This window comes from Diceros bicornis, chromosome 9 (genome assembly GCF_020826845.1).
Source record: "Diceros bicornis minor isolate mBicDic1 chromosome 9, mDicBic1.mat.cur, whole genome shotgun sequence".
NCBI classification, from domain to species: Eukaryota; Metazoa; Chordata; class Mammalia; order Perissodactyla; family Rhinocerotidae; genus Diceros; species Diceros bicornis.
Genome location: NC_080748.1, coordinates 5,176,200 through 5,203,899, shown reverse-complemented (window position 1 = coordinate 5,203,899; position 27,700 = coordinate 5,176,200). Strand labels below are relative to the sequence as shown.

The window sequence follows — 27,700 nt, the reverse complement described above, 5'->3', positions numbered from 1 at the left end:
CTGATCCAACCCTGACTGTGGAGGAGGCCCCAGGACCAGATGAAGCACTCTCATTTTGTTCTGAGGCACACCTTGACCCTTCTGATGTTTCTGAGAGGCAGATGCTAGAGTAGGCCTGAGGATACTTTCTTGGGGTAGGAGTCTAGACACTGTCCTCTGGGCGGTGGGTCAGTACCAGCCTAGTCAACAGTTTTTGTGTGTGTGTGTGAGGAAGATCAGCTCTGAGCTAACATCCATGCTGTTCCTCCTCTTTTTGCTGAGGAAGACTGGCCCTGGGCTAACATCCGTGCCCATCTTCCTCCATTTTATGTGGGACGCTGCCACAGCATGGCCTGACGGTGCATCGCTGGGCGCCCGGGATCTGAACCCCGGGACCACCAGCAGTGGAGCACGCACACTTAACCACTATGCCACGGGGCTGGCCCCCAAGTCAACAGTTCTTAGGGCATTCCCTCCCATCTCGTTAGGAGGTCCTGATGTTTCTGAAGCAGATTTTCAAAGTGAAGATATCTGGCTAACTCAGGCTCAGGTTCAGGGGTTAACACTGGAGACATTTCATAAGCTTATGAATTACCAGGGAATTCTGAGAACTTAACCTAAGGTTGTTGGTGTTTTGGGGAGGGCCTAGTTGGTTACTCTGAACTTAAGATTTTTAGAGGGAAGTGTAGGATCCTTAGAGGTGGTGAATCTGGTCCTAAAATTTTAATAAATAATTAACACTTCCCTGGGGGTTACTCAAGACAATTACTCCTTAAAGGGACACTCAATTTCAAAAGAGCTCATATCACAGATTGCCTGCTTCCTAAGAGCAAGGATGAACAAGCAACAGCAAGTTGTCTGGCGAACTTTCCAGATTTCTTTTAACTGATGCACAATGCCTTGTTTGCTGACTTCTTGGCCATTAAGAGTATTTTTGGTACATCCAGGTCCATGATACCTCAACTACAATTGCAAATTCCAAAGAGCCCTGAAATCCAAGTTTTCAGGTGGCAACATGTAAACTTCCTGGGCACAAAATCTGACTTGACCTGAAGCTATTTTTAGCCATTGTTTATCCTTAGTGTGAATATTCATGCTTCACTGAATTAATAATACTGTTTGACTATGAGGTGCTCCCCATGGCTATGACATGATATGTGGCTAATGCACCATACTACTTTTCTAAACTCCAAAAAACGCTGAATTCCACAACACACTGCCCCAGAGGCTCTGGAGAAAGGGTGTGCGACTGTAGAGCTGCCTCTGGCTTATGGAGAACTACTGGGACAGATCTCTCAGACTCAGCTAAATCCAACCCCAGAGAGTCAAATGACTACATTAAAACAGGAGCTGGAGAGCGGAGTGGCAGAAGTGAGGTGATATCTAAGGGCTAGGGGACAGTATGGACACATCAGTGTCCATCATGACCATGGAAGGCTGATGAGACAGGAAATCTTTTCCTTGAAAACTCCTTGATGTGGCAGACTGCCCTTGGCACTCTTAAGACTCAGTCTCGATGCTTCTACTAATTTCTCAAGCTCTCGGCAATGGTTCCTGTGACGTAAGGGTAAACAGGCCAGGATTGTGAGGTTCAGCTGCAGAAGTTGGACAGATCCTTGGAGAATCAAATCGTCTCTTTAGAACTAGATGCCACTGATGATTGTAACTGCCTAAACATATTTGGCAAAGCAGAGCTCTGAAAACTCAAGAAAGAATCTTTGACTTGGTTCAAGTTTCTATCCCTAGGAAACTTAGAAAACACATGTGCACTTCCCTATCATGGCAGTACTCTCAGCAGCATTAGAAACTTGTGTATCTTTCCAATTAGATTCCAATTTCCTTGAGCACAGGGAAATTAAATTAAATGCCCTTGGCACTTAGCACAGTGTTTGTCTGGCACCTAGTAGGCATCCAGTAAGTGTTTGTGAATGAATGAGAGAAAGGCTGACCTAAACTAAAGGTTACATTTTTCTTTGTTCTGACTCCTAGATCACAGATATAACAGAATGCAGCTGGGTAGTTATATGCACCTGGGCTAAGTATGGATGTGAGAAAATGTAGCTATATTTATAGATCCCAATTTAACATTTACTTTTCCAATTATTTTCTTTAAAACCAACAAATTTCTACCAAGTTTAACTTATACTACCCCCCTGAAGTAAAGAAAAAGAAGGTAGATTTTGTTGATGGGGAAAAAGGGAAGGGAAACTTAACAATCCTCCTTGTTAAGTAATGATGTCACAAGCAGTCAGAGAGTCAAGGAATTTAGAGATGTAAAGTACTTTAGAAATCACCTAAAGCCTACAGCATTTACGTGGTTGGTCCAAAGACATATGGTGTCATAATCAAGCTCAGGACTAGAACCCTATCTCCTAATCCCCAGACTGGCACTATTTCTACACTAAAAGTGAGACTAAAGATTCAGGACTGTCAGCATTCTACAAAACCATCTTACTTATCATGGTACTTCCTTAAAATGTAACAAAGGAAAACCTCATTAGTATGGACATCTATGATAATTTATCCAATGTGAACTCGTTTATCATTCAATTATCAGAAATAGGTGAGAACTAAAATCTGCTAACATTTACAAATACTCAATTTACATATCAGACTGACTGCTTACAAAATTAATTAGAATAAGTGAGGTTTTACTGTGTATAAAACAAACAAACAAATAGATAAAGAACATTTCTGGATTATTTCAAGGTGTTTCTAGATGCCCATGTACTAGAAACCTGTTACATCCAGTATTTCAAGGCAACAGGACATTACTTACCACTGCCAGCACTCCCCTCTCTTCTGCTGCGGGGACCCCCACTGCCATCTCTGCCAGATTTTATGCGCTAGAACAAGATGAGTTTAAAAGAATAAGTGATATTCCTTCAAAGTTGAATATAACTAAATGTTGATTTTTTAAATTAATGTTACTATGTAACTCTGAAGACTTAGCTGTTCCTACTTTCCTAAAAGCTAGGTTCAAACTGATTGTTACCTGAGAGTTGATTCTATAGGGAAAAAGACCAAGTGTTTTGTTGAGTAAAGGGTTCAAAGCTACCCCCTTCATCAGTCCTTCTTACTAAATACTCAAATGGCACTGACATTTAGAAGTGCAGTGTAAACTTTGCTTATACAAACAACTTAAAAACCAAATATTTTCTTTATGTGAAAGACTGGGTTTTAAACATAGTTTAAGGTGGGGGAAGAGGAGAAGAAGAGAATCTACAAAACGGCTATTTCCTGCATTAGTCCTACTCTATAATGGTTGGACCCAAACTATTTCAGGGAAAAAAAGGTAAAATGGCTTTTTTTTCAACTTCTATAATAAAGGCACTATTAAAATCTCACAAAATATCTAAGATCTGTTCAAGAGTCTACTTTCTTAGATATAAACTCACCCTTAAAACACAAGAAATATCTCCAAGCTGTGATATTCTTAGGTTTCTTTTTTACATTTTATTGTTATTTCATGTTTTGCCTAAGTGCTAGAAATTCTGTATTAACACCGAATCTGCTTTAAGTCACACTGCCAGTATATGTATATGGTTCATTTAGAGATATAGGGTAGTTAGTAAACATAAACAGATAGCTTTTGATAAAAATTTACTGTACAATTGAATTAAAATTTCTTAACATAGGTTGATATCATTTAGATATTCAATAACATAACAATAATTTCATATTTAATTCAAAGGACAAATTATTCATTCCCTCAACCCTGACAACTCCCCAAATATTTATAAATTATAGGTCATGGATGAGGTTATTGACACTGTGGTCTGCTAGGAATAAAAAAACATTTCCTTTCGATAATTCAGGACTTATTTCTGTAAAATGAAACACTCTCCTAAAGCTCAGGACTTTCAAATATATGTAAACGTGCTCAAGTTTTTTCTTTCTCTTTTTTTTTGTGGGCAAGATCAGCCCTGAGCTAACATCCGATGCCAATCCTCCTCTTTTTTTTTTTTTTTTGCTAAGGCAGGTTGGCCCTGAGCTAACATCCGTGCCCATCTTCTTCCACTTTATATAGGACGCAGCCACAGCATGGCTTTGACAAACAGTGCGTTGGTGCACACCCAGGATCCAAACCTGTGACCCTTGGGCCACCGAAGTAAAGCACATGCACTTAACCGCTTGCGCCACTGGGCTGGCCCCTCAAGTTTTTTCTATTACACAGAAAAGAAACCTCCCTTGAAACCCTATCTTTCCTCTTGCTTTCACAAACAAAAGGCAATTTAAAAATGATGTAACAAGATAAAAATTTAAACACATACAATCAGATTTTATTTCAAAACTTGGTTTTCATCTACCCATAGATTAATAATCTCCAGCATATCTAAAAGACCTATATAATGCTAAAATAATTAAACTCATAAAGACAAATGCCCATATAACTTAAAATTTTTTCAAATTAAATGTGAGAAAATATCTTGCATCCTGCTGAAGTAACCATAAGTTTAGAAGAGAACAATTTAGGAAAGTGAGCACTTCCCATGATCACTACACTCCTTACCCCCATTACACCTGTTCCTCGCTCTCATCTAGAACTTTCCAATCCTTTGACTCTCATCCTTCTTCTCCTAATTAATCCCTTTAAATCCTTACTCTTTTTTCCAGCTTAGAATCATCCTACCACTTTAAGTACATCCACATCAGGACTTCCAAGTCCCTGGCCTGTCTTCCTGTCAGTTTGCTTCCTTACCAAGAGAAACCTAAAACCTGGTTTGATTCAAGACTTCCCTTTTTCCTCTTCTACTCCTAGGACACTGTGCCCTGCTGGAGACAAATCACGTAAGCATGTGGACAGTGTCAGCCTCCAGGGGCCTCCTCACTGCTGGCTCAGAGTCCTCAGCCACACCCCATGGGAGCCAGCACCTTTCTAACACCACCATATTCTGTCCTCTTCACTTCCGGCAACTGACTGCCCCTCCTACTTCGTGAATGAAAGGCTGCCTGCATCTCCTTGGATTTGCTAACTGCCTTCCTCCATGGAACTCCCTTTGTCTGCCATGCCCTTCTTCATCTTCTTTCCAGCTCTCACTTCTCCTTAAAGGCTCAGCTCCACTTATCTCCTCAGGAAGATTCCCCTGTGTGTCCCAGGTGGGTGCTCATACAGTGTGTTCACCAGCACCCATGCACTCCTCACACTCATGGTCCTGCCCTGCTTGCTTATCTTTCTCCTTTACCACTTTCCTGTAGGCAGAGAATGTGGGTTTTTATCCTGTTTCAACTGAATACCTCTTTGCCATTGCAAATCAATGAATTCCACCATAATGAATCTTGTGTACCAATAGCTATATTAGCTGTAGCAATGATTTCATGTGGAAGTTACAGACATGGCAATTTCAAAAGTAAAACCAAAACATTTATCAAAACATTAGTTTGATAAGGGTCTAACTTCAAAGAAATATGAAGTGTCAAGACTCAGTTAACTTCTCATCTCTCCTACCACTTACTCTGTAGAGGTTTGATCATCAGTGTTTTCAGTCATGATCTAATTTCTTCCTTAGCAGATGCAGAGTAAAGCCCTCAAAGGACAGAGCCACTGCAAGTGGTGGTCCCACAAGGCAATGGTGTGCCTGGTGAATGGAGCAGACTCAGACTCCTTGATGCACCTGTGTATCCCACAGTTGGCCTGGGAGCTGGTCTTGTCCATCAAGCGTGTGGTGAGAGGTAAAGTGGGCTTGGGTGGAGCCCTGAGAAACTAAAGGAAACCAGGAGAGGGGGCGTGTTACAGAGGCTATAAACACAGAGTTGCTGCTAAGTCAGGCAAAGTGAAAATTAAAAAGTGCCCATTATATTTATCAACATAGAGGTGATCAATCTTAGTGAGGGTAATTTTAGCTGCATGAATGGAAAGCACCAAGGTTACATTGATTCGAAGGGTACCTAGGACGTGAGAAAAATAAAGATCAAGTGTAGATAACTTATTGTAGATCTTCAGCTGGGAGGAAAGAGAATAATGACAGTGGGGTAAATGCCAGATTTTGCAGGGCCTGAAGCTTAGAGTCTGGGGGAAGAGCTTATAGTTTTAGGAGAAAGAGAATATAAAACTATGAAAATAAAATAGGTACAACAATAAAAATTTATCTATAAGGGGCCAATGCAAATGAGGGCCTGAAGTTTAAGCTCTACCCTCCACAGTAAATGCTCCTGGCCATGGTGGCTCCTGCTGTCCCCAGGGCACAAAGGGCAGAGACACTCTTTCAAGACAGGCTCTCTTGCCATTAGACCACAGACTCCTGGAGGACCCAGGACCCTGTTTTACACTGACACATCTGATACATCACCCACCTCAGATCTAGCACAATACCAAGCACAATAGATATTTGTTAAACACAGTCATATTGATGTTCTCATCATATGGTATATGAAGATTTTGAATAGGAGAAATATCTATTCCATCTTCTCAGAGTTTTAACACTAAATAAAGTTCACGGGAATTCATATTCACTGTGGAGTAGTGTGAGGTAAGGCTTGATGGTAGATAACAGTGAAAGCATTGAAATGAAACAATAATTGAGAAAAATGATTCTCATCACATCAACACTAAAACGTAAACAGCCACATAATGGAATATGAAATAAAAAAAAAATGACAGAGATCTGTATTTATTGACATGGAAAGCTGTCCATGTTATTTTGCTAAGTGAGGAGAAAAAGCAGGTTATAGACAGTATTTTTGCAAAAATTCCATTTTTGTAAAAAAAAGTCCCATTTAAAAAACATATGTATTAATACATGTTTGTATATATTTATAAAAATGCCTGGAAAGATATATACCAAAATGCTAATAATGATCTCAAAATGATGGGATGGATGATTATCATTTTTTTTACATATTTTTATTTGTATTAAAATATTACTTATAAAAGTAATCTACCTGAATTTTTAAAAGAATTTTTTAAAATAATATGAAAAAAGATGGCATTTCTATTCTGAAAAAAATGATGCCATTCCCATTTTGAAAAAAATATGAGAGAAGGGACATAGAAGAGCATAGTAGACACAAATAAAATAATAGAACAAATTAAATGAATAAATGTTGGGAGTGAAAAATAAACATTTTTTTCCCTTTAAACCTACTCTTCAATATGAATACATGATCATAAATGTCATATACTACTCTTCTGGAATTCGAATAAAATCAGAGCCTTTAAAAGCTGATGTATCCTTATAGATCACCTAGAACAGTGCTACTCAAGGTGTGGTATGAAAACACTGCCAGCCCACAAAACATCACCTGCCCTTGATGAGGTGAAAACAGAATTCAAGGATGAGGGTTTACAAACTTGCACAGCGATTTGAGATTTCTGACATCCTCGTACATGAACATTTTCCTAGAAATGTCAGTGACAGATTGAGGAAAAAAAATAACTTCACCAGAGACAGTTTGAGAAGTACTGATCAAGAATGCTATCCATACTTTCCAGCTAATGAGAATGAGGTCCAGAAACGATAAATGTCCATTCCAGGTCACAGAGCTGACCAATGGTCAAGCCAGGAGAAAAGTCCAGGGTTCTGTCTACCATAGCATGCTTTTATTCCATAAGAATTAGATTTTTCTCAAACAGAACAAGGAGCAGTTACTTGTTGCCTAGTTAAGAATTCTTAAGAAAACTGGCTCTGACTTCAAGTTCAAGAGAAAATAGAATTGAAGACATTTCTTTGTGGCCTCAACTCCAAAGAATCCATGAACGTGGCTGTAACTTCCTGCCCTCAGACCTCTGCTCACACTTTTTCCTCTGCAGATCAAACTCCAAGCATCTACTCATACCTACTCCAAAGACTAGCTCCTCCAGGAACCACCACTGATTCCCTCACGTCAAGCTGAACTCCTCCACCTCTCCACTTCCATAGCTCTTGATGTTCTCCTTACATGCTACATCTCTCTGTGCTGTGCGGCCGAGTAACTTGTGTTCATCTTATTCTCCCATTTGATGAGCACCTTGTGCGCTGACCAACTCGTACACATCACTCTATCTTCCACAACGCACAGCAGATTCTAATAGCTGCTTCCCGAACTGATGAAGTAAGGAACTAACACAAGGCAATGCATGAAAGCATTGAAATCAATGGGTTTTAACAAAAGAAGTGATTGGTAATCTTACCTTGGAAAATGTAATCAATACTTAGATAAACACAAATTTGTTACCAAGGATATATATTCTCTTCTATATTTTTGTTGAACTTTGTAAATGCAATAGTGCATAAAATGTGCAAGACATTCTTGCAGTTTTCATTACATATACAAACTTTTAAAATTTAGCATTTTTTCTGCAATTTTAAAGTTCTGCCTTAATGAGATCTTAATACTGAATCTCTTTCCTTTTAAGAAACGGTTTCTGCTCAACTAGATTGTATACTCATCTTCATTGTTTTTTGGTAATAACTGGAAATTTGGGGATAAGTATCAACTACATTTTATATTAGTTTTGAATGTCACATGACAGTTTGTCAATTTGGACAAAAGAAAGCATTTCTTGAAATTGCTGGTTTCTTTGGGGGAAAAATAGCAAATATTGGGACAGCATTTCTCTATTTGAATATTTTACAAATTTAGAAATTCAATTTTAAAAAAGGGAATGAATTGGGCTGGTCTGGTGGTGCAGCAGTTAAGTGTGCACGCTCCGCTGCAGGCAGCCCGGGGTTTGTAGGTTCGGATCCCGGGTACGCACTGACGCACCGCTTGTCAAGCCACGCTGTGGCGGCATCCCATATAAAGTAGAGGAAGATGGGCACGGATGTTAGCCCGGGGCCAATCTTCCTCAGCAAAAAAGAGGAGGATTGGCATCGCAAGTTAGCTCAGGGCTGATCTTCCTCACAAAAGAAAAAGGGAATGAATTACTAATATACTTCTATTTTTGGACTAGCAACTAAAACTTTCTGTATTTTTTAAATTATTTCTTTATCCATTTTCTTTTACCTCCTAATAATTTTCTTTTGTCCTCTAATTCTCTTTGGTATTTTGGCTGATATTTTTCTCTTGAAATACTCAGTCTTCAACTCCTGGTCTTCCCATTTTGTTCTTTTCCAGACATACAATCAAGTTTGACAGAATTCCTTGCAGCTAATGTTTTTTGTGTTAGTGAAGCAGAAATGCAAAATATCTCTTAAAAAACACCATTGCTAAGGGGCTTACAGTGCCACCAGGGGCTAATTCACACTGCTATGGGGCTTACAGTGTCCAGACATGGCAGAGTGACTCTTTCTTGTCTGGCCAACAGCCCTGTGCCTGGAACTGCTTACTGCTGGCACTAATAAATACACAATGTGAGGTTTTCTAATTACTCGAGAACATGGGTTCCCCAAGCACAAAGGGGAGAACAGGCTTTTTTCCACAATACTTCCAGGAAAAGGACGAGTTTCTCTGAAAAATCTGTCTATAAAAACTTCCAGTTTTACTTAAAATAGGAGTTAGGGGCTCAGGGAGATACATTATCCTGACCCACATAAACCTGAATCAATTTATCCTTCTTTCTTAGGTCTACACAAGTCTTTTTCCATTTGTAAACAATTAAAAAAAGAAGCCATGGCCTGATTTATTTTAGTCTACCTTTTCTCCTCTCTCCTTAAATCAAATTCCATATCCTGAGCTAGTATTTAATCATTTGCAAGGTGACTCTTTGGGAGCATAAACTCTAGTTCTTCTCAAACTTTAGCGAATATAAAAATTACCTAGAGAACTTGTTTAAAAAAACAAATACACAGGTTCTTGGACTCCACACCCAGAGATTTTAATTCTAGGGTAGGGTTTGGGTAGGTCTGGAGTGGGGGCAAGAGTCTGTAATTCTAAGAAGTGCCTAGATGATGCTGAGGCTCTACTGGTCGACAAACCACACTTGAATAGCACTCTTCGGAGACCCTAACTCCTAATCAAATTATGGTGAGCTGATGGCAAGGTCCATCTTAATCTGATTCATGGTATGAGTTACCAACTTTTCTGGATGCAGAATAAGTAAGGAATATATATTAACTGAAAATAATTAATTGCATCATCTTATTTCTCTACTATTCATAAGGTAGTAAGGCACAGTAGTCAGAAGCCTGGACTTGGAAGCCAGCCTGACGGGATCTGAATCCTAGTTCTGCTCCCCATAGCTGTGTGACCTGAAGAAAGTTACTTAGCAACTATGGGACTCAGTTTTCTCATTTGCAAAAAACAGTAATAATATGGGGCTGGCCTGGTGGTGTAGGTGTTAAGCTCGCACGCTCCACTTCAGTGGCCCAGGGTTTGCAGGTTTGGATCCTGGGCGTGGACCTATGCACTGCTTATCAAGCCATGCTACGGCAGGCGACCCACATATGAAGTAGAGGAAGATGGGCATAGATGTTAGCCCAGGGCCAATCTTCCTCAGCAAAGAGAGGAGGATTGGCAACAGATGTTAGCTCAGGGCTAATCTTCCTCACCGAAAAGAAAAAAACAAACAAAAAACCAATAATAATAAAACCATATCCAACATCATAGGATTATTGCGATGATTAAATTAGTTAACACATGCAAAGTGCTTAGAATAGTGCCTGCACTTATCATGTAATCAATAAATGTTAGCTGTTATTATTAATGTCTAGTTAAGCGGATGTAATAAAATAGAATTACAGGGAAAACTGTAACCAAAAACATGAAGATTACTAACACTATTCAGGAACAGGTTATCCACGCTCTTTATTTCTCCTTTGCCCTCTTGCTGCCAAACTTCTGCAATTGTCAGCACTTCCAGAGAAAAGGAAGAGATAAAAACTGAGGGTCAATTTTGTATTCTTTCTAACAGCTCCAGGTAAAGGTATGATGTGACTCTCTATAGATATGCCTACTTTCAATTACATGGCTATTTCACAAAATGTCTCAAGTCAACAATATGGAAGAGCTCTCCTATAAATAATCATAGAGGCCAACAGAGCTTTAGAAAGAAGCACCTGAAAATTAGATCATAGAAAGTTACCAACTATAAAAAAGAAACATGACTTGTCTAACAATGTGGAAATGTTTGAAGAAGTCAAGATATATTTGCACAACAGGGTATTATGCAGGCGTTAATAATGATTTTATGAAGAAATTCTACTTACATAGGAAAAATGTTAGTTTTTCGTTGGGACAGATTCTAAACAAGAAACGTACAGAAAAAATATGAAGTCTTAAGTTCAAATTTAGAAAAGGAGAGCATCCTTAATTCAGAAGTTTATTAATTATATTTTGTTTCATAACTAATAGTGTTTTATGCACTATACAAGCCAGGAAATAGAATGCCCTGCCTCATGGGCTCACAATCTCAGACAGACAAATTGAAATGGGATATGCAACTATTAACTGAGAAGTTAGCTCCCAGATATATGACAATTCTTTCCCTTTAAGCCTCTTGTGTTCTTCGGATCTATCTTTTCCACCAATTTTCCCTCTCCACTTTGTGTTTATAAGCAAAACATAACTGAGAAAACATCAAGAAAATGTTTCTTTGATGTAAGATTTAATGAGGATTACCGAAGAATAATAGAGAAATGGATTTCAAGGAAATTGAAAAGAAAGTGCTCTGTGGATGAGGACTGTGACTTTAACTCTAAAGGAAGATTAAGGAATAACAACGTTTGAGGGAAAGATATTAGGGAGAAGCTATAATAATAGAAGATATCTAAATGACATTGAGTTTTATACAGATTACAATGAAAGCAGTGATAAAATATTACAAAAAGCATATGCTCAAGCATAGTAAGACATTAATAATTTAGGTAAATAGGTAAGATAAACATTGGATAATCTAAGCGCGTCAATGGTAATTCATACAAATTAACTAAAGTATTCTTAATTAAGCCATTAGGGAATTATTTTGGTGCGTACTATATAAGGATTAGAAGTCAGGTCTATGAGACAAATAGACAAAAGTTGACTATACTTGATGAATATATAAATATTTTGATGGAAGATAAATCAAGGGGCTGAGTAGTAATTAGAAAGGAAAAGCAGTCTCAATGACATTCATATATTAATTTATAACAGTTAAATTCATTATCCCATATGACTATTAGTCCATAGTACTCAGTCAGATGAAAAGAAGAGTTTAACATATATGGAGAATGCAATAAAGGAAAGAGGGCAAAACAAGAGGAAAATTCAAAAGGAAAGAGGAAGCAAATGTAAAGGTGAAGCACTGTAAAGATCAAAAAGAGAGAACAGTATCTATAATGGTTCAACTAAGATACAACTAAGTAAATGGGAAAATTAAGTGGTAAACTATAAGAAAATTGAGTAAAAGTAATTCTGAATGTCTTTAAAGGGGGAATATTTTGGTCTTTACCCCTCAAGTTCATTTCCCAGGAATTCCTTGGAAACAATGTTTCCTAAAGCTTGAGTTAAGATCCCTTGTGAACTAGCTGCAAGGAAATTCCCAGGGAGTTAGAAGGCTACTTCTTATCGTTTAAAAGGGGTCAACACTGGGGGCCGGCCCGGTGGCGCAAGCGGTTGGGTGCGCGCGCTCCGCTGCGGCGGCCCGGGGTTCGCTGGTTCGGATCCCGGGCGCGCACCGAAGTACTGCTTGGTAAGCCATGCTGTGGCGGCGTCCCATATAAAGTGGAGGAAGATAGGCACCGATGTTAGCCCAGGGCCGTCTTCCTCAGCAAAAAAAGAGGAGGATTGGCGGATGTTAGCTCAGGGCTGATCTCCTCACAAAAAACAAAAAAAAAAAAAAAAAAAAAAAAAAGGGGTCAACACTGGTAACCTACTAAATCAGAGATGGTAATGCATATACCAATTTTTCTGTTTAGAGTTATAAGTTGCAGGCAGTGTATTATGCACGATTCATAATTTGTATTCATTTTGTGTTCACTGTTCCGTATAATTAAACTACTGATGCTTAAACTTATCAAGTCTTAAGAATTTAACTTTTTCCACATATATCCATGGTTCTATGCTAGATAACTTTACGTAACCATTAATTTGGAGTTCCAAAGAATGTTCTTGGTTTGAAATATATACTTCTTTTTGATTCTTCTTAATGAAACAAATTTAATAGTAATTATGATGACAATTATGATAATTTAAACTTCCATTTATACCAGTTTACATTTTACGAAGCTTTCACAAGAGTTACCTAATTTAATTAGCAATTGGTACATGGTATTAAATTGGTCTTCACAGCAGATTTTAACTATATACCCTAGCATGGTATTTAAATACCAACTTGACATTTTAAGGATTTTTAAGGTAAAAATCTATGTCATGCTCATAATCCTTTTACAACTGATACTTTGAAAAAGAGAATAAAACAATCAGATCACATCTTCAAAGCAAAAACAAGATAACCATATTTTGAAAGCAAATATGGAATTTAGATTTAATTATCTAAGATAATTAAATTCTTGAAAAAGTCTAAGCTTAAAGAATATATTTTCTCTCTATGAAAGGCAGAAACTCAAAACTCATGTTAGGGGCTGGCCCCATGGCATAGTGGTTAAGTGCATGTGCTCCGCTGCTGGCCGCCCAGGTCCAGATCCTGGGCGCGCACAGCCACACCGCTTGTCAGGCCATGCTGTGGCGGTGTCCCACATAAAGTTGAGGACAATCGGCATGGATGTTAGCTCAGGGCCAGTCTTCCTCAGCAAAAAGAGGAGGACCGGCATGGATGTTAGCTCAGGGCTGATCTTCCTCACAAAAACAAACAAACAAAAAAAACAAAAAACAAAAACAAAAACATCAAAACTCACGTTAAATTTTTAAATATTCTTTTAAAGAAGTAAAAATAAGAACACTTGGGGCCAGCCCTGTGGCTTAGCGGTTAAGTGCGCGCACTCCGCTACTGGTGGCCCGGGGTTTGGATCCCGGGCGTGCACTGATGCACCGCATGTCCGGCCATGCTGAGGTGGCGTCCCACATACAGCAACTAGAAGGATGTGCAACTATGACATACAACTATCTACTGGGGCCTTGGGGAGAAAAAGGGAAAAAAAGGAGGAGGATTGGCAATAGATGTTAGCTCAGGGCCAGTCTTCCTCAGCAAAAAGAGGAGGATTGGCATGGATGTTAGCTCAGGGCTGATCTTCCTCACAGAAAAAAAAAAAAAAGAACACTTATTCCACATACTGCATGGAACACAGAAATATACTTAAAATGCCTCCAGGTATATTAATATTATTCACATAGCCATGCTCTACTACATAACGAAACAGCTTAAAGAAAAAAGTACTATTGTTGTATACAAGTAATTGCTTCTTAGTTTCCATGAGCCACAGGACTCTCCAATTAAAATCAAGTCTATAAATTAATCTGTAAGTTGTTTTGTATTGTGGAAAATTATAATTATTTGTCTGTAAGTAACTATCCATTAGAGACTATATACAGAATCTATTGTACTTCCTCCTACTGAGAACTTGTTTTTGACAGAATTTTATGCTAAAACTAGGAGTTTACCTTTTCCTCTTTCTATGCCAGAGCAGAAAAAAATTTCAACTTTATTTTACTGATAGAAGCCCCCAACATCACTCAGTTGAGATATAGAAGACTGACATTTTGAAAATTAACAGACAGCAGTTTTTGGCCTATATGAGATACCTGTTCCCTTATTTCTTTCATTTTTTCCAATCTCTTGAGTTTTGTTGCATACTCTTGAACTTCTTTTAATCCAATATCTGTGCAGAGACGAACCAAAAAACGCAGACCTAAATTGTGAAAAATATATTTAGAAAAGTATTTATGCACAGTGTTGAAAGTACAACAAATCAATAAACTCAGTCTTTTGGGACACACGTAGGAATGATGCTCACAAATAGTGTATGTTCCTCTCTTGAAAAAGAACTACACTTTGCATTCTCTGGCCCTGGGAGAACTGACTTCCTTGAAACAGAGTTTAAAGGGATTCTCTCAACCTGCTCTGCCCTCAGGTGAGACTATACCATCTATAATCAGAGCTCTTCTCATATTCTTTTTTTTTTTTTGTGCTGAGGAAGATTCACCCTGAGCTAACATCTGTGCCAATCTTCCTCTATTTTTGTATATGGGTTCCTGGCACAGCATGGCTGCCAACGAGTGGTGTAGGTCTGTACCCAAGAACCGAACCCAGGCTGCTGACGCAGAGTGCCCCGAACTTAACCACTAGGCCACAGGGCCAGCCCCTCCCATATTCTTTATCTCCTTACTGCTTTTCCTTTATAGCACTTACGACTACTGACATATTATATATTTGTTTATTGTCTTTCTCTTCCCACTGGAATCCAAGCTCCATGAGACCAAGGATTTTGTCTGTTTTCTGCTAGATCCATAGTGCTAGAACAGTGCTGTGTACCAACACAGCAGTCACTCCATAAGAATTTGTAAATAAATGACCAATTCATGACCATTAATGTACTGCAAAAGTAACAGTACTACAATAATTTAAAATGTCACACATTACTATATAAATTGCCCCTGTATACATTTGTCTTAATAATTCATAAGAAGAAGACAATTCATATTTTCTACAAATAATATGCAACTATTTCTCTTATCTATCTGTCCTTAGAAAGAGTGGCTTAGGAATATTTAATGTACAATAAAAATCATTGTTTTTGGTAGATGCCCTCTGAAATTTAGTATGTCATCTGTAACTCCATAGAACAGATCAATTTTTGGAAATTTTTTGATAAATGAAGAATATATTTTACGACTAAAGTATCCTGTTGAGTTCACCAGAAAACTACTCTGCTCAAAACGAGACATTCCACGGGGGCAAATGTTTTTTCCGTGACTGTACTGTAGTCCCTCCTTATCCATGGTTTCACTTTCCATGGTTTCAGTTACCTGCAGTCAATTGTGGTCTGAAATTTTTAAATGGAAAAAGAGGCCGTAAAGTGCTTCCTTTCAGTGAAAAGGTGCAAGTTCTCGACTTAAGGAAAGAAAAAAATTGTATGCCGAGGTTCCTAAGATCTATGGTAACTTTTACCAGAGTATATTGTTATAATTGTTCTATTTTATTATTATTGTTGTTAATCTCTTACTGTGCCTAATTTATAAATTATCATAACTTTATCATAGGTGTGTACATATAGGGAAAAACATAGTATATATCGGGTTCAGTGCTATCTGCAGTTTCAGGCATCAACTAGGGGTGTTGGAACATATCCCCCATAAATAAAGGGGGACTACTATAGTTAAGGTAGACTATTGATTACATTTGTTTTGAAAATTATCCAGGCCAAAGTCATCGGACATTCTCTGTGGCATGGATAATCATTCATTTAATTTTTAGAGTAAAACTCTCTATAAAGAAAGAAATTTGGCCTTGCTTGGAAATATTCCCTTTACCTGTCCAATGCAGAGGTGCTACTGCTACTGCAGTGGTTCTGAACTGGCAGCAATTCTGCCCCCCAGGGCACTTCTGGCAATGTCTGGAGACTTTTCATGAGGGGGTAGGGGGTGTGCTACTAGCATCTACTCGGTAGAGCCCAGGGATGCTGCTAAAACATTCCATAATCCACAGGATGGCCTCCCACAACACAGAATTATCCAATCCTAAATGTCAATGGTGTTGAGGTTGAGAAACTTTTGCCTAGCAGACTTCTGAGTTGCTCCATTTTCAAAAAGAGATATTACTTCTATTTCTCATTTAATCTCTAAAGCGCCAGTTCCCTAATGTGACCGAGCTTAAGAATCACATAAAAAGCTTTTAAAAAAGAAATAGGAAATAGGAAAAATTAGATACCTGGGTGCACTGCAAACCTAAATTGAGAATCTCTGTAGGTAGGGCTACAAATACGTACTTTTAAAAAGTTTTACAAGTTATTTCCCAGTAGCCTGTTTCCTCCCTGACTAGCATCTGGAAACTACTGCTAAGTTAATGAATCTACTTCTTATCAGCATTAGGAAACTCCTTGCTCTTAAGCTACTACCAAAGGCCATAACTCTGAGCTATCTGCTGCTGAGCTTTCACAAAAGCCAAACTGAGAAAAATATTAATGAAGGAACATGCAGTATACCTCTAATCCCTGGATCAGGCTGGGCCACTGGAAAACTTGGCTCAGAAAGGATTAATTTTACTGAATTGAAATGTGTTGTTTTGTGTTCATTGTCATTGAAGGACAAAGTTAAAAATAGTCTTTTCAAATGTTATTTTATTTGCTCTAGGGACGTTTTAAAGCAAGTAGCTACTATATCTTTTGAAGACCTTATCTACTATATCTATCAGTGTCTCAACATGAATGAAATAAAAGTTGGAAACAATTTTTTTCTTCCCAAGGGATTGCTTTTTATTTCTTCATAAATAGTAAAGATTATACAATGGATTGTATTTTATCTCTTTCCTTTAGCCACTAGGCTATTCAGGGCCAAATACACAGTTTAGTGGGAATATGCAACATATGAATATAGTTATTTTGCATTTTTCTTGATTCTGATTTTATTGTTGTTATTGCCATAATACTTCATATTATTACTTTAAATTGCATCAAATCTGTTATATAAGAAGATGGAGAATAAATGAATATTTTCTACAAAGCTAACTTTACAAAAGGGAAATAAGTAACATATCAATATACTGTTTTAAAATTAAAGAAACATTAAAATTCGTTTGCTATCAGTATCAGCAAGATTATCAGTGTTCTATTTTCATAAACTCTAAAAGTATTTTTTCAACCTCAAAAAGTTGTACACTAAATGGATAGTTTAAAATGTCTTTTCTATAAAACACCATAGTTTATGAACTTTAAAAAAAATCAATAATAAACCAAAATTTATTCTTAAAATTTCATAAAACTTTGAAATATAGATTTGTTTACTATTGAAGAGAATTCAGTGGTATATTTAAACCCATCAACAATTAAATTCTATAAAAATGTGTACTTGCATAGTCAAATTTTCTGATCCTATAAACACATATTTAAACATATGTACCACAGGGGGCCGGCCCTGTGGTCTAGTGGTTAAGTTCAGCGCAATCCGCTTTGGCAGCCTGGGTTTGGTTCCTAGGTGTGGACCCAGAGCACTCGTCGGCAGCTGTGCTGCGGTGGTGACCCACATACAAAATAGAGCAAGACTGATGTAGATGTTAGCTCAGGGAGAATCTTCCTCAAGCAAAAAGAGGAAAATTGGCAACAAATGTTAGCTCAGGGTGTATCTTCCTTAGCAAAAAAATAAATAAATAAACATATGTACCACAAATTATAGGTTGGTATCTATGTATGCAATTACTGTAGCAAATGTAATCATTATATATTAGGACATAAAATGTGAGAACCTATAACTTCAAAGTTAACAAAATATAATCTCACTTACATTCGACATTTTCTGGAAATTTTCTGTGAATATCTTTGTAAGTATCTAATGCTTTTTGGTAGTTACCTGTAAGTAAAAAAGAGAAAAAAAAACACACTAGCAGATTATAGAAATTTATAAGATTCAGCAAAATATTAATTTTAATCCAGTATACCGGTACCATTTAATTGGTTTAGTAGGAAGACTTTCATATTGGCCACAAGCATAAATAACCATTCTTAATACAACTTCTGGAAGAAAATGTATAGGTAAAATAAATTTGAAAAAGGGTTAGAGCAGAAGAAAACGGGTGATGGTTGAAACTTAGTTTCACTTCTTAAAATAAATATGTAGTAGCAAGAAATTAAGATCCATTCAATTTCCTAGAAATTGATGTTCTTTTAGATGAACAACTGACAAATTTAAAAATAATTTAAGTGATAGACTAATATTAATTTCAATGTCATTCACTTAGTTGGAGAAGACAAAAAATAACTTTTTTTGTAGTTTTCATTTTGGAACATTAAAAAAGTTTATATAAAGTATTTTGTTTTGTAATAAGATAATTCAAGTTCATGTAGCAGCAAATAATAGGAAAAATGAAATTTGAGTCGGAGATCTTTGCTAAAATCTCAGTAAACAAGTTATGAATCTCTCTGGGCCTTACTGTACAACAGGGACGGCTATGCTAACCCTCTAAGAGCTGCTGTGAGAGTTAAACAGAATAGAGACAGGAAGCATCCAGCACACAGCAGGTTGGCGATAAATGTTAGCTTCTCTTCTAACCTGCCCTTCAATCACTCAAGAAGGTTTATGTCTTTCAATTATTCAGACTATCTCATATATATATGTACACTTTACATATGACTGGCATTGAAATGAACACAGGCAATTCAGAACTCATGTTGATATAAATAAAATGTCTATAGTACAGTTATGCTGTATATCCAAGGGGAAATACAGTAACATTACAGATCAACCCCTTCAGTGAGGACTATCCTGAGTATATATTCTGATGCCATTCTGAAGGAGCCCACAGAGGTAAAGAAAGAAACCTATAAAACTGGGCAAGAACATACTGTTAACACCTGCACAATTTTTGCTTCCCTTGGATCAAAGAATTTCTTTTCCTGTATCATTTATATGCTATATAAGAGGGATAACAAATTTGTTAACATTTATCTCCCTGCTTAATCTCTGATATTTTAACAATATCATTCACTTCATATTAGTTCAAAACTATTAACATCTCTATACTCAGGACAAGTGTCAGCAGTACAGGATGTAAAAAAGCAGCTACTGAAAACACAAACATTAGAAGATATCTAATGACCTTTGGTATAAAAAATATAGTCCCAGTTGCTCCAGTTCTGGGCTTTCATTACGCTTTTCAGGTGTGACACAGTCTCATAAATTTGGCAGAGCATGCAAGGACATTTAGAATTAGGTGAGTAGAAAATGGAAATATAAATTGATGTGTACAGAATGGCTATTTTTCTGTGGCTAACTTGTGAAAATAACTGCATGTTAACTTTGAGAAATAATTAATCTGTTTTTAACAGTAGTATTGAAATACATGATTAAGACCCACTTTGTAAGCATAACTATTTTCTGTATGCAGTAATTATTATGTTTTCCATATAATGCTTCAAATATGTGTAGTTATAAAAAGTTAATGTTTTAACAAATATGCAATTGAAACACACTTATATGCACAATTACCTAAAAGATAGAAAGAAGCAAAATATATTAGAAATAAATAAAATTAAAGCATTTACCACTTCTTCTAAAACAACTAGCTACCATCAGCTGCCATTTTACTTGCACAGGCCTATAAAAGAAATAAATTATATGAAATTAGAGATGAAACAAAAAAACTCTGATGGTCAGTTTTATAAAGCTATATATCTGTATTGTCTTTCAATTTTTGAGCTTTGATTAGATCATCTTTATTACTGAAAATAGCAAATATACAATTTCCTTCATTATTACCCGGCATATTTATAATAGGAAATTTAAATTTAAGAGTCCTTCAATTTAGCTGATGCCTTTATTTAGATATTCTTATGAGAACCACTTAACCCGTTTGGTTGAAGACCACTGCATTCTATTTTAAACTTCATCATTACCTTTATCATAATCTTAGGCTTAGTATCTAAAGCTTAGAAATTTAGGCTCAGGCTTGCAAATTTAGTACCACAAGAGGCAATTTTTCACCTTGTGTTTGAAGAATTAGGCTTCAGCTCAAGACGGAGTAAAAAAGAATTCTAGTCATCCTTTTTTTTTGCCCCTTAAAAAGAAATAAATTTCTTTTCTAAACTAAATAACCATAACCAGGACTTCTACAGACTGCTGTTAAAAATATCTAAGAAACACAAGATTTGAAGAAATAAAAGGCTAGGAAATAATTTAATGCTATTCTCACTCCTTTTCAGAAATCTCCTTTCTACTTACCTGATAGCTTCAAAGACAGAAAACCTTGGTTCCTACTCAATTTGATGGCAAACCTAACAGCTTTGGAATCAGACAGATCTGGGTTTAAATCACAGTCCTGCTACGTGGACAAGTTACTTAACCTCAAATCCACGGCCTACACAGCCATCCACTTTGATCCAAATAAAATACATATCTAACCATGTTAGTTTTCTCCTTACAACCCATCACCTCCTCTCCAATTACATGATAAATCTAAGATCCTAATCTAGCTCTTCCACTTTTAGTCGTTTTCTGCCTCTCCAACTCTTCTTCATCATGCCCTGCCTAACACTTCATGCTATGGCAAAGCCGAACAAGAGCATGGAGCTCCCTGCATTCACATTTTCTAGACTCCTGGTCCTTGCACGCACCATCACCTCTACCTGGAGGCTCAGTCCAACCTCTTGACACTCCTCCTTGCCAGGGTGGATTAGACTGTTCTATGTACTCTCCTAACACTCAAGATCTCTTTAGCACTGCATTTGCTATACTGTATTATTATTTATGTTTCTGAATGCCTTATTAAACTATAAATTCCTGAGAGCAGCATAGTCTTTGTATACTCAGGACCTGGCATGATGCCTGATACCTACTGGATGACCATTCATTATTAATTCCTCTTCCTTGGTATATTCAAGTACACACCTATTTTTTATTTTTGTTTTGTGAGGAAGATCAGCCCTGAGCTAACATCTGTCACCAATCCTCCTCTTTTTGCTGAGGAAGACTGGCACTGAGCTAACATCCGTGCCCATCTTCCTCCACTTTATATGCGATGCCGCCACAGCATGGCTGGACAAGCAGTGCATCGATGCACGCCCGGGACCCAAACCCTGGCCCACAGCAGCAGAGCGTGCACACTTAACCACTACACCACTGGGCCGGCCCCCTCAAGTACACATCTTGATTATTTCCTTCAAGGTTGGGATTATGATTTTTAGTTTGGCAACCTATTAATTCTGTGAACTTCATAAGCTATTTAAACTTAACACCTCTGTTTCCTCATCTATAAAATGGGGATAATATTAGTACCCACTTCAGAGGACTGTTGTGAGAATTAAATAACATAATATATGTAAACAATAAACATTAGTTATTAAAACCACTTTCTTTTTTCTTCAAGAAAGCCTTATTTCATGAATGCCACCTACTGGCAAATTCAAAAAATAGCCACTAGAGTAGTTGTTAAGTAGCGGTGGGTACATATGTGCGCATTGTTATGGGGAAAATACACTCTTTTCAATCACTAAAGTAGCCCAGTGAAAAGAGGAAGAACAGAGCTCAGTGACTTAATATTTTTTTTTAAAGATTTCAATTATTTATTTTTTTCCCCCCAAAGCCCCAGTAGACAGTTGTATGTCATAGCTGCACATCCTTCTAGTTGCTGTATGTGGGATGCGGCCTCAGCATGGCCGGACAAGCGGTGCGTCGGTGCGCGCCCGGGATCTGAACCCGGGCCACCAGCAGCGGAGCGCGCGCACTTAACCGCTAAGCCACGGGGCCGGCCCTCAGTGACTTAACATTAATAAAGGGTTAGGTAACATTCTGGATTATTAATTCTAGTTGATCATAACTACAGATTATCTGTGACATTGCTTACTTCCATTAGCACAGATGACTGGGCATTGATGTGATCTGTACGATCACCAAAAGATTTTATGCATTATAATAGCAGATAAACTTCCATGTAAATAAATGTAACAAAGGAACAACTTAGGACATGAGATAAATTTATTTTATTAAAGAATTAAACTGCCATGTCCCTACTGTTACTTTTAGTAACTGGAGAGAGCCTGGGCATTATTAATACAGGACGGTAAAGTTCTGCATAAAAGCAAATAAACAAGGCTGCTTTGGCTTGTCTCTTTTATTTCTGTTTTACCATCAGAATGTAGTTTAGAAATAATAAACCACGTTTATTTATTGAATGAATGCCTACTTCTTTCCTCAATCCTCACAGTAAAGAAAAATACTACTATTTTACAGACAGCACATTTAAGATATAGTGATTTAAAATAATGCACCAAAGAAATTCCAGCAAATTGCTTATCAATTGCCTAGCACGGTATAATGAATACAGAACTATACAAAAGGTTTTAAGTATTTTAATTCTGCAACTGCTTGGCTTTAAGTTATAGAATTATGGAATTTTAGAAATAGAAGTGGCCTCAGATACCAATTCATTCTACCCATTCAACTTGAAGGAAACTGAGACCCAGGCAAGGTTAAGAGCTATGTCTAAGGTTACTCTTCCAATAGTATTTACCAGGATAATATCCCATTATAAATCCCTTATTCCACACTTTCAGAAAGCAATGAGAGATGTAGTTTGAAAATTATCATAGGGAAGAACTGTTATCTCCATATTTGGAATAAGTAAGCACCAGAAAGAGAGTCACGATTTCTGGTTTTAAAATGGCAGAGTAAAGACCTTTTACCTCACAATGTCTTTTCTGGAAATTAACCTCCCAAAACCAAAAGAATGGGAAAGATAAACTCCATCTAAGATAAAAAAATCAAACCATATAAAACATCAACATACAAATGATGGACAATGAATGAAGGAAGTGGAAACTGACTTTAGCAGGGCAAAGAAAGGTAAAACTCAAGTGCTTACAAAGGGCATACTGAAAAGAAGCACACAGATCTTCCCTGAAAAATCACCAGAAATCCTCAAGAATTGCAATCACCAGTACTAAGGAGGGAGTAAGGCATGGAACTACAAAAAGGAAGAGATTGGAAATCTGATTGAGTAGTTGGACCCCTACTCTGTGCAGTAATAACCCCTCACCCTCAGTAGGTGCTCACGGAGGCTCCAGCCCAAGGACTCAGGCTGGTTGGAGATGCTGGAATGGAAACTGAAGAATGAAGTCAAGAGTCTGCTTCTGGAACAATGAGATCCTCAGCCCTGGCCCCTTCCAGCTACCGGAACGGCAGCAGCCAGGTTGATACTCCTGAGGCAGATCAGAAAATGCTTCCCTGAATACACCAAATGGCCCCAAAGAAAAGACTTTAGAGTTTTAAGATTAAATCTCAGTAATAAAATCATACTATTAAAATGTTCTAATGCAGTGTTTGGTGGAAGGTGCTATTGGCATTTTGGACAACACAATTCACTGTACAAGTCCTCCACACATTACTGAATGTTTACCATCCTCGATGCCCACGGTGCTTTCCCATCATCTTGACAATTAAAATGCCCCTCCCACGACATTTCTGAATGGTTCCCCTAGGGGTGGGGCAGCTGCTTTTCTTTCCTCATATGGTCTTTTTCCTTTAATTTTTAAATCTTTTATTGTAAAATATAATACATATAGAAAAGTACACAAAAAACTATACAGCTCAATAAGTTGTCATAAACATTCACGTAACTGGCCTGCAGTTCAAGAAACGAAGGTTGCCAACACCCTAGAAGCCTCCTTCATGCTCCGTTCCAACATTACCCTCCTGCATCTATAAAGGTAACTACCTCCTGATGTCTAACACTGTTCATTTAGCCTGTTTGTGAACTTTACACGAATGAAATCATATAGTATACATCCTTTTTTTAAACAGCTTTATTGAGATATAATCCATGTAACATAAGATTCACCTATTTAAAGTGTATAATTCAAAGGCTTTTGGTATATTAATTTTTAAAAATTATGATTAAAATATATACAACAAAAAATTTGCCATTTTAACCATTTTTAGGTATACAATTCAGTGGCATTAATTACATTCACAATGTTGTGCAATCATCACCATTATCTATTTCAAAACTTTTCCTCAAGCCAGACAGAATCCCCACAACCATTAAACAATAACTCTTCACTCCCCCTCCTCCCAGACTCTAGTAATCTCTAATATACTATCTGTCTCTATGAATTTGCCCATTCTAGACATTTCATATAAGTGGAATCATATGATATTCATCCTTCTGTGTCTGGCCTCTCTCACTTAGCATAATTTTTTCACGGTTCTTCCACGTTGTAGCATGTGTCAGACTATCATTCCTTTTTCTGGCTGAATAACATTCCATTGCATGTATATAACCACATTTGGTTTACCCATTCATCAGCAATGGGCACTTGGGTTGTTTCCACCTTTTGGCTGCTGTGAATAATACTGCTATGAACATGCATGTACAAATACCTGTCCAAGTCTCAGCTTTCGACTCCTTTGGATATATATTTGGATACAGACCCAGGAGTAGAATTGCTGGATCATATGGTAATTCTAAGTTTAGCTTTCTGAGGAACCACCAAATAGTTTTCCATAAAACACCACTTTACATTCCTCCTAGCAATGCACAAAGGTTACAATTGCTCCACGTACTCAATCACCACTTGCTATTTTCTGTTCTTTTTAATATAATAGCTATCCTAAAAATGGTGAAGTGGTATCTCATTGTGGTTTTGATTTGTATTTCCCTAATAACTAATGATATTGAGCAGATTTCCATGTGCTTATTGATCATTCATATACCTACTTTGGAGATATGTCTACTCAAATCCTTTGCCCATTTTTTAAATTGTTTTTATTGTTGTTGAGTTGTAGAAGTTCTTTATATATTCTGGACATTAACCCCTTATCAGCTATATGATTTGTAAATATTTTTCCCATTCTGTGAGTTGTCTTTTCATTCTATTGATAGTGTCCTTTGATGCACAAAAGTTTTAAATTTTTATGAACTCTAATTTACCTATTTTTTTCTTTTATTGCCTGTGCTTTTGGTGTCATATCCAAGATATCATTGTTAAATCCAATGTCATGAAGATTTACCCCCATGTTTTCTTCTAAAAGTTTTATAGTTTTAGGTCTTACATTTAGGTCTTTGATCCATTTTGAATTAATTTTTGTATATGGTATAAGGTAGGGTCCAATTTCATTCTTTTGCATGTGGATATCCAGTTTTCCAAGCACTTTTGTTGAAAATACTGTCCTGTCCTTTCTCCATCAAATAGTCTTGGCGCCTTTGTTGAAAATCAATTTACCATATACATGAGGGCTTATTTTTGAGGTCTAGATTGCATTCCATCGGTCTCTATGTTTGTCTTGATACCAATTCCATACTGATTTAATTACTGTAGTTTTCTGGAAAATTTTGAAATCAGGAAGTGTGAGACCTCCAACTTTCTTCTTTTTCAAATTGTTTTGGCTTTCCGGGGTCCCTTGAGATGTCACACAAATATTAGGGTGGGTTTTTCTATCTCTGCAAAAAATGCTACTGGGAATTAGACAGGGATCACATTGAATCTGTAGATCACTTTCGGTATTATGGACGTTTTAACAATAGTAAGTCTCCCCATCTACAAACATGGATGTCTTCCCATTTATTCCTGTCTTCTCTAATTTCTTTCAGCAATGTTTTGTAGTTTTCAATGTATAAGTCTTTCATTTCATTGGTTCTGTTTATTCCTATTTTATTCTTTTTGATACTATTATAAGTGGGACAGTTTTCTTAATATAATTTTTGGATTGTTCATTGTTAGTGTATAGAAACACAACTGATTTTTGTGCGTTGATTTTGTATCCTGTGACATAGCTGAATTTGTTTATTAGTTCTAACAGGTTTTTTTTTTTGGTGGATTCTTTAGGGTTTTCTATATGTAGATCACGGCATTTGTGAACAGAGATAAATTTTAGTTCTTCCTTTCTCATTTGGTTGCCTTTTATTTCTTTTTCTTGCCCAACAGCTCAGGCTAGAACTTCTAGTACTAGGTTGATTAGAAGTGATGAAAGGAGGTATACTTGTCTTGTGCCTGATCTTAGAGGAAAAACTTTCAGTCTTTCACTATTAAGTATATTGTTAGCTGCAGGTTTTCCATATATGGTCTTTAACATGTTGAGGAATTTTCCTTCTATTTTTAGTTTATTGTTTTTTTTTTTAATCATGTGAGGGTACTGAATTTTGTCAAATGCCTTTTCTGCATTAACTGAGAAGATCAAATGTTTTTTTCCTTCATTCTATTAATGTGGTATATTATATTGATATTCATATGTCAAACCATCCTTGCATTCTGGGAATAAATCCCACTTGGTAATCCTTTTAATATGCTGCTGAATTTGGTTTGCTAGTATTCTGTTGAGGATTTTTACATCTATATTCATCAAGGATATTGGTCTGTAGATTTCTTTTCCTATACTGTCTTTGCTTGGCTTTGGTATCAAGATAAGTCTTGTCTCAGAGAATGACAGAATGAGAGAGAAAAAGACTGATTGGTTTATTATGAGAAACTGGTTCATGTGATTATGGAGGCTAAGAAGTCCCATAACCTGCCATCTGCAAGCTGGAGATCCACTAAAGCTGGTGGTGTAATTCAGCCCAAGTCCAAAGGCCTGAGAAATAGGGGAGCTGATGGTGTAAATCCTAGTCCAAGGGCAGGAGAAGATGAAATGAAATGTCCCAGCTCAACAGTGAGGCAGGAAAAAAGGGACAAATTCCTCCTTCCTCTGCCTTTTGTTCTATTCAGTCATTAAATAGACTGGATGATGCCCACCCACACTGGGGTGAGCAATCTACCTTACTGAGTCCACCAATTCAAATACTAGTCTCATCAGGAAACACTCTCACAGACTCATCCAGAAATAATGTTTAATCTAGGCCTAGTGTCTAGTCCAGTTGACACTAAAATTAACCAGTGTCAATTCACCAGTGAAGTAGAATTCACCAGTGAAGACACCTGGTCCAGGGATTTTCTTTTTGGATTATTTTTTATTACTTAATTCAAACTCTTTACTAGTTACAGGTCTACTCAGATTTTCTATTTCTTCTTCAGTCAGTTTTGAGTGATTGTGTATTTCAAGGAATTTGTCCATTTATCTAGATTATCTAATTTGCTGGCATACAACTGTTCATAGTAGTCTCATAATCTTTTTTATTTCTGTAAAATTGATAGTAATGACCTTACTTCTATTTCTGATTTTAGTAATTTGAGTCTTCTCTTTTTTTCTTCATCAATATAACTAAAGATTCGTCAATTTTGTTGATCTTTTCAAAGAATCAAACTCTGGTTTCGTTGATTTTCTCTATTGTTTTACGATTCCCCATTTT

The 27,700-nt window shown here is 37.0% G+C and overlaps 1 protein-coding gene across 12 annotated transcripts in view; it reads right to left on the bottom strand.

Moving 5' to 3' along the window:
- IFT88 (intraflagellar transport 88) overlaps positions 1 to 27,700 on the bottom strand; it is a 132,015-nt gene that overhangs the window by 27,355 nt on the left and 76,960 nt on the right. For all 12 annotated transcript variants that reach the window (XM_058547811.1, XM_058547809.1, XM_058547820.1 and 9 more), the window contains 4 exons: positions 19,968 to 20,020; positions 18,211 to 18,276; positions 14,518 to 14,624; positions 2,759 to 2,825 (listed from right to left, as the gene is read on the bottom strand). In XM_058547811.1, coding sequence (XP_058403794.1) covers positions 2,759 to 2,825; positions 14,518 to 14,624; positions 18,211 to 18,276; positions 19,968 to 20,020 — 293 coding nt within the window. The remainder of the gene's footprint in view (positions 1 to 2,758; positions 2,826 to 14,517; positions 14,625 to 18,210; positions 18,277 to 19,967; positions 20,021 to 27,700) is intronic.